Below are 8,751 nucleotides of genomic sequence, written 5' to 3'. Positions count from 1 at the left end.
ATGTTCATACGAGCACGTAAATGGGAAGCTCTCTCTCTCGAGCCACGTAAATGGGAAGCTCTCTCTCTCAAGCCATGTAACGGGAAGCTCATTCGAGCTGTATAACGGGAAGCTCATGAGAGCCATAATCGGGAAGCTCATGCGAGCCATAATTGGGAAGCTCGTGCGAGCCAATAGCGAGAAGCTCCAGAGGGTCATTAATCAGGACGCTCATAAGAGCTGCGGTGTGTCCACAACACATGCAGGATCACAACCAATCAGGATGCTTATAAGACCTATTAACGGGAAACTCGTGAGAGCCGTACAGTAGGAAGCTTAAGAGAGCCAATATCGGGATGCTCATGAGAGCTAATAACGGGATGCTCTTGTGAGCTGTGGTGTGTCCGCAACACATGCAGGACCACAACCAATTTGGGAACCCTGTATGCATCGAATTTTCATTTATTCAAACGCGACTTAATACTTGGCGGTCATCGTCGGATATGTGATTAATTTCATATACATGGCAATGATACAATCACATACATACAATTCAATTAACACATATAAATTCTCAATTTAGTTACACGAACTTACCTTGACAATGTTCGTGTACACAAAAACTACTAATCTGTTACTTTCTCTTTTCCACGATCTAACTCCGTATTTGATCTATCCGTATCTATAAGAATGAATTTAACATCAATTTATATTCAATTCAATCCAATTCACATCTTTGGAAAAATTACCATTTTGCCCCTACACTTTTAATTAATTACAATTTTATCCCTAGGCTCGGAAAATGAAATTCATACAATTTAATCCTTATTCCAAGCCTAGCCAAGTTTTACATATAACACTAGCAGCCCATGTATTTCATAAAATTCATAATTTTCCATGAATCTTTCCATCTTTACAATTTAGTCCCTAAATCATAATTTCATCAAACTTCACTTTACAAAAGTTGTTTATCTATCAACAACCTTTCATTTTATACTATAAAACTTTATAATTCTACTATCTTCATCCATGGAAAAACCCTAATACTTTGATAACTTTGCAAATTAATCCCTAAGATAGCTAAATTAAGCTATTACGATCTCGAAAACATAAAAATCATTAAAAATGGGACAAGAATACTTACCCAATTAAGCAAAATAAGCTTGCTCAAAGCTCAACACCATAGCTAGGGTTTCCATGTCTTTGATTTTAGGAAATATGATAAATATGATGATATTTTTATTATTAAATCATTTATCATCTTTTATTATTTTAACTTTCCAATTTAGTCCTTTTCTTTAATGAATTTATCATCTATTTGCCATATAAAGACATCCAATTTTGAATTCCATAGCTATTTGATCCCTTTAGCTACTAGAATTCAACTTTTGCACTTTATGTAATTTGGTCCTTTACATCCAATTAAACATGTAATCGATATTAAAATAAATTTTCTTCTGGACTCGAATTTGTGGTCCTGAAACTACTATTCCGATTTAACTGAAAACAGATTTTTACAATTACGGTGCCAATTGTGGCATATTTGTTAGACATTTAGGAATGTTTTATAAGTTATATTTTAGGCATGAAATGTGCCTATTTAAGCAGGTGTTAATATTAGTAAAGGAATGCATTATAGGTCTTTGTGTAAGGTTGAACCAAATTTGCACATTAGATGCCTTTTCTTGCACACACGATTTGACACACGACCATGTGTCTCACATGGTTGGTTGACACGGCCATGTGCCATTGGTAATTTAGATGCATTAATGTTGACATGGTCTCAATCTCTCACATGGCCCAGCCACATTGCTGTGACAATGTTGGCAAAGTTTTACAATTAGGTCCACACGGCCATAGTTTGTTACATGGCCTGGCAACATGACTGTGTGACCCCTGTTTACTGAAATTTTTCATATATTTTGTTAAATTTACAATTATGTCCCTATTTATTTTTGGGATGTTTTAAGAGCTTTCATATGCTTGTTTAGGAATTAGATTGATGTGTAAATCATTGCATACTTGAGTTATGAACGTTTTAATGATTGTTTTGATTGCTAAATGTCAGATTTACATGTATTTGTTTTGTTATCTTCTGTAGCGTCCTGTAGCTCGGGTCCAACGACCGAACCGGGTATAGGGTGTTACAGATTCTTTCTGTTATATCCTTAAAGCAGCTAACGTAGTAGCAGAACTTTGGGCTTTGTGAGATGGACTCATTTTAGCCTAAGAACTTATATTTCATTGAAGTGGATGCTACTACTGATTTACTTTATGAAGAGAGTCTCTAATTGTAATATTTTGCTATTTTCTTTGATTGATGATTGCAGGACGCTCTTCCGTTCTATCCCTTTGATTGATGATTACAGGACACTCCCTCATTTTATGAGTTCTATCTCGATGACTCATGTCTTTTGTAAAGGGAACAAATCAGCGGATGCACTAGCTCATTTGAGGAATAATTTTCAACCTTCCCTCTTTCAGATAATATTTCTTTCAATGACTTGTTTAGTATTTGCTCTAATCCTCTTGGTAACTCAATTCGTCTACTTCTAGATGATGCCGGGGTCAATTATATATTTGGCTTTAATTCAACTTTTATTAAAGATCATTCCCTTTTCCAAAGTAAAAAATTATTCAGCCGAGCTTTTATTAAAGATGGTTCTCTTTTTTTTAAAAAAAAAAATTAATTCTCAATTCTCACTGAGGTTAAATCAATAGGTGTATAAAAGTGTCTTTTGTGACAACTATATGATATATTTTATTAAGGATTTACTAATTTGTGCCAAAAGAAAAATAACAATGGTAAAGTAAAATTGTATTTAATTTGATAATATGAACACGTCACTTGAAACGAAACGGAACTTACAATTGCATGGAAAATAATAATAATAATTCAACCCCAAAGTTGAAAGAATATTGAGCACATTGAATGGGACTACTCCAAATACAAAGCTGGTACAGGTATCCCCCCTAATAAATATAAGTATAAATTTGAAGTTTGTATAAAGTTTCTTCAAGGATAAATGGGAGAACCATAAAAAGTTAAAAAAAGCTTTGGAGGGGTAAGCTAAGAATTCTTGAAAGTTATTGCTTGTGCTTTTCAATGGAGACTATAAACTAAGAGAAATAAAAGCCGGAAGGGAGGCGTTTATGCTTCCCATCCTCTCAGGATAGTTGCACGGGCAACACGGTTCACCCCAAGTGTAAATGCACCCATCCGGAGATTGCAGTCGTGCGACTGGCACATGTTCTTGATGTTATGAAAAGCTTTAGTCATGTATTTCTTCAGCTCCTGGTTCACTTTCTCTTCATCCCACATGAAACCTTGAATGTTCTGCCAAATCAGATGAAAAATTAATGACATGCTATACTATCCTCCCCCATTAACCAATTGTCCCAACGTCAGCAGTCCACTAACCACCAGAGATCAAGTAAGCAGCGCAAAAGTAACATTTTCTTAAACAATACGGCAATGTACATACTGATGAATTCTTTAGTAGTTATAATTGTTTTGCTTTTGAAAGGTTTAGAAGTAAGATGCAGGGAAACAGATTAGACGTATTTTTTGTGCTTTTTTCAAGGAAAGTCCATTACCTGAACCCACTCAAAGTAGCTGACAGTCACCCCTCCTGCATTTGCATATATATCTGGTAGTATTATTACTCCTTTCTTTGATAGAATCTGCAATATCGAAATTTTGGATCAGATTTTGCTTCCACCTATAGTATACCAGAAAACAGGGGGGGGTATTTACCTCATCTGCTTCTGGATCTGTAGGATGGTTTGCTGCCTCTATTATAAACTTTGCCTTCACATCTGCAGCATTTTCCCTTTAAAAGAGTAGAAAATAAGTAAATATGTAAGACAACCCCAATGCAAAGCAATTCATGGGGATAGAAGATGATACCAATTAAGGACAAATTAGAAGAAAAGTCTAATTAGATGAAATCAAAATATGGTAACATACAGCAGACCGCGCAATAGTTTATAGGACCAAGATGCTCAGCAATGGATCCTAACCTGTTAAGGACTCCACCTAAGGCACACGGGATGAGAACATCACATTCATGTACAAGCAGTTCATTTGGATCCATGGAATCTCCACCATTGAAGCTTTTCAAACTTCCAGTAGCTTCTTTATGCTTTAGCAGTTCTGGTATATCAATTCCGTTTGGGTTCTTAAGAGCGCCAGTTATGTCACTCACAGCAATAACCTTACCACCCTTCTCATGTATGAGCCTTGATGCCCAAGACCCAACATTACCAAAACCCTGCGAATAATATAAACATTAAGAAAGGAAGTTCTGAAGCACCTCAAAGGGAAAGGTATTTTAACCATGTAATGGTTCATGTCGAACTATACCTGGATACCAAAGGTCATTCCCTTAATTGACTTCCCATATTCAGCAAGTAAAGCTTCAGTTGCATATACAACACCACGGCCAGTTGCAGCCTCCCTGCCTAGTGATCCACCTAGATCCTACAATTCCCAGTATAAGCATATCTAGATTTTGTTATTCTACCCAATTATTGCTAATCAAACATCATATTACAAGTATAAAATCTGTCTTTAGCACTTACTATAGGCTTTCCTGTGACAACAGCTGGTGAGTGTCCATGGAACTTAGAGTATTCATCCAGAATCCATGCCATGGTCTGTACATATTTATTCTTAGTATGCTTATTTAATAAATTTGTGATTTAGAAACCGAAAGGAAGTACATGAAAAACGAAACATAAAAGGGAGGACTGTATAACCTGTGCATTAGTCCCCATGTCTGGTGCAGGAACATCTGTATGTATACCGATAAGATCATGGATCTTTTGAGTGAAGACGCGAGTTAGACGTTCCAATTCACTCTTACTTAAATCCCTAGGATTGCATCCAATGCCACCTTTTGCACCGCCGTAAGGAATGTCTGCTACAGCCGTCTTCCATGTCATTAGTTGAGCCAGGGCATTTACTTCATCGGGCTCGACCTTAAGCAAAATCAACACACATAGATTGTGAATCCCACGTATGATGTAAGGTCAATCACAGATACACAGAATTGAAACTCCATGTTGAAATTTAGAACAGAGGAAATAAATCAAATGTTTAATTATGTATCATAATTATGTATCACGTAATGACTAAATTTCACTAACAGCGTCAGGGCCTAAGATGATATTCTCCTCTAATTCCTAAGATGCCAAGGTTTAGATTTTCCATTATTATCATTACTGGCCTTAAAAGATTGCTTTTTAAAGGGTGCAGAAGAATCTTATCAGAAAAGCTCTAACAGGAAACTAAAGATCACAGCATTGTAACTCCACGGACATTAAATTATTTGAAAAAAAAGGTGTAAAGTTGATTTAACAAACAATGAAATGTCAATTAACAAAATTGAAAAATCATTAAACAAAGGATTGTCTTTTGTTTCTATAATAAGTATGGCTACAGCCTACAAACAAACTAAAGTAGAGCGAATGGCCGTCTTCGAGCATAAAGAAACAAACAAGATCATAAAACAAAAAACATAAAAGACAAAAGACAAAAAAAAAAAAAAACGAACAGAAGAAAAGTGATCACCTCAGGATGATATCTGATTCCACCTTTCATTGGGCCACGAGCATTATCATGTTGGATCCTAAATCCAACGTAAGTCGCCAAGGTTCCATCGTCCTTAGGAATCGTGCACTCCACCTGATCACAAAAATGAAAATACCAATCAGAACATAACAACTCATAACCAAAATAGAGAAAATTTTCTAGCAAATACCTTGATTTCTCTAAAAGGGATCAGAAGACTCTTTTCAAGCTTAGAGTCTAACCCAAGTAAACGAGACGCCAGTCGGAAATTGCGGTTGGTTGCAGCAAGAGCATTCATGGCTACCTACTAAAAACTCAAAAAAAAAAAAAAGAAACAAAAAAACCCAGAAACGGGAATGATGGAGAGATCAAGAAAAACAACAGTTCGATGACTTATAAAACAGGAAAAAGCAAAGAGAGCACTTTGATTGGTTATTAATTGAAGAAAGAATGAGAAAGAGAAGGAAAAATAAAAGACTGCCTTTCCCAAGAGACACACAAGGGGTGGGTGTATATATAGGGAAAAGACAGCTGTAATGAGGCGTTATTTGGGCGGAGGATAATCAAACAGTTACTATATGAAAGGGTAGTTCCAAGATTTATAAAAGGTTTTTTTTTTTCTTTTCTTTTTTTATGTCAATTTTGCTTTAAGCTTTATTTTAGTATTTAAGTTTTATAAATTTGATATATGAATTTTTATTTTAATGTTTAATATAGTAAATTTTTATTAGAATATATGTATTAAATATTTATTGTGTTATTTGGTTTAAGTATTAAATTAAATATTAAAGTTAAATTCAAATATTAAATAATATATTAATTTTAATTAAAAACTTTAAAAGGTTGGAGTAGGAATTTTATTTTAAATATATCAAACAAAATTTTAGTACAAGGAATATATAAAAGAATATTTACAAGAATATAGCAAAATGTAATATATCTTCCGACTTAGTTCCACGTCAGTCAAGTTGCAACTTTTATATAATATTTTATTAAAATTATCCAAACAAATTATCCACTTACAAATCCTAATTAAATTATCATTATTTAAAAAATTAAAATTTACATTTTATTGTTTTTGAAAATATAATATATATATATATATATATATATATATATATATATATCAACAGTAATGGAAAATTTTCTATTTAGGCCCTTAATAATTTATAAAATTTTAAATAGTAATGATAAAATTACATTTTACCTTCCAAAAATAATAAAATTGATTTAATCTTTTAAAAATTATATATTAAAATATTAAAATTATATTTTACTATCATAAAAATATACGATTTAATTTTGATACTCACAAAAAATTTGTGACTTCACCCCATGTGAAATAATATTTTTCTTACTAGTGACAAATTCTAGTCATAGCAAATAATCTGATAATTGATGTTTAAATATATATGCTATTATTTAAATGTTTTATTCAATTGATTTTTACTTTTAATTGCATCACCAACTCGTATTAAATAACATATATTTTTATAATTAAAATAAATTATGTTATTTGAGGGTACTTTAGTCTTTTCATTTTAAATAAGTTTATTATTCGAGGGTATTTTAGTCTTTTCATTTAAAAAGAATAAAATATACATATGATGGGATTTAAACCCGAAATCACTTACACTAATAAAGCTTTTAATTTACCACTCAACTAAAATTTTATTTTAATATTTTAATATATTTTAATTTTAATTATGCACATTTTATTACTTCTATTAAATGTATATCTATATTATTATTTAAACTCTTAACGAGTTGATGTCACCCTCAATAAGGTCATGGTTAGGAAAATTTTTATAATTAAAATAAATTATATTATTCAATAGTACTTTAATCCTTTTATTTAAAAGGAAAATAAAAATCCGATACCGTGGGATTTGAACCTAAACCAATTACATTAACAAAATGTTTAATTTATGACTTAACTAAAACTTTATTTTAATATTTTTATACATTTTTATTTTATTATTCACATTTTATTACCTATATCAATTGTATCTATACTTACTATTTATTAACCTAGATCGAGTTAATGCGATAATAAGTGTTTTAATTAGAAAGAAATTTCAATTAATCAACCTAGAGCTAGTTGCTCTTAGTCTTGAAGAGAGATATTAACATAATTTAGGGATTTCTATGGATCAAGATACTAAGTGAAGAAATTGCGTAATTTAGATTGGTAGTGACAGATGAAGTCTAGGTGAATTCCTTTATGGGTATTGTTTCGCTTCTTGGTTATTTTTCGATTATTTTCTTGATTTGTTCTTTTGCGTGTTCTTTAGTTAATTAATTTAGTTAATTTTAGTTTTAATCAATCACTCCAATTTGTCGATTAAATAATAGAAAGACAGTAATCACTAGTACTTTTATTCTTCGTGGGAACAATATCTTTGCTTACCGTAACTATATTATTAATTGATAGGAGCACTTGCCTTAGTCAGATTTTTAGTTGGTTTACAATTGCAATCAATTTTTTGGCATCGTTACCAGGGACTAAAATATTAGGAAAACTTTATTTCTATTAATTTAACCCTTTGTAATTTTATTTTAATATTTTTGTTTTGAATTTAATTTTTACATTCTAATTTTTTTCGTTTGTTTGATTCTTACAGGTTCTTTTAGTTTATAACTAGAGGGAACCCATCGGAACCATTAATTTTTTATAGTGAAGTTGAAAAGAGTGCTCGCAGAATCGTAGAAAAGTTAGAGAAACAAGGAAAAATCAACAGAATATAGTAGATGATCAAGAGAAAAAGGATATTACTGTGGAGATGAGTGATAATCAAAATAATCAGCAGCTTTCTGCACCTCCTACTCCTCGTACTATGTTTGAATATGCTAAGTTCATTCTGATTGGGGCTGAATCGAGTATTGTGAGACCAACTATTGCTACAAACAATTTTGAGCTGAAGTTGAACACAATTCAGATGGTACAACAATAGGTTTAGTTTGATGGTTTGCAAGATGAAGATCTAAATACTCATTTGGCTAACTTTCTAGAGATTTGCAACCAATTTAAGATCAATGGCACTACTGATGACGCCATACGCTTACGGTTGTTCCCATTCTCTTTAAGAAGTAAGGCAAAACAGTGGTTAAATTTATTGTTACAAGATTCTGTCACGACTTAGACTCAAATTACTGAGAAGTTTTTGTTAAAATATTTTCCACCAGCTAACAAAGCT

The 8,751-nt window shown here is 32.2% G+C and overlaps 1 protein-coding gene across 1 annotated transcript; it reads right to left on the bottom strand.

Annotated features, from left to right (window-relative positions):
• Positions 1 to 2,785: 2,785 nt before the first annotated feature.
• Positions 2,786 to 6,046, bottom strand: LOC105788568 (glutamate dehydrogenase 2). The gene is made up of 9 exons (XM_012615514.2): positions 5,745 to 6,046; positions 5,555 to 5,668; positions 4,741 to 4,962; positions 4,564 to 4,638; positions 4,346 to 4,462; positions 4,003 to 4,253; positions 3,737 to 3,812; positions 3,577 to 3,663; positions 2,786 to 3,316 (listed from the first exon to the last, which is right to left on the bottom strand). Exons 1-9 carry the CDS (start codon positions 5,850 to 5,852, stop codon positions 3,131 to 3,133), a joined length of 1,236 nt encoding a protein of 411 aa, XP_012470968.1. The 5' UTR covers positions 5,853 to 6,046; the 3' UTR covers positions 2,786 to 3,130.
• Between the last annotated feature and the right edge of the window lie 2,705 nt (positions 6,047 to 8,751).

This window comes from Gossypium raimondii, chromosome 2 (genome assembly GCF_025698545.1).
Source record: "Gossypium raimondii isolate GPD5lz chromosome 2, ASM2569854v1, whole genome shotgun sequence".
Classification (NCBI taxonomy): domain Eukaryota; kingdom Viridiplantae; phylum Streptophyta; class Magnoliopsida; order Malvales; family Malvaceae; genus Gossypium; species Gossypium raimondii.
Note: the sequence above shows the minus strand (reverse complement) of the source record. Positions and strands in the feature narration are given on the sequence as shown.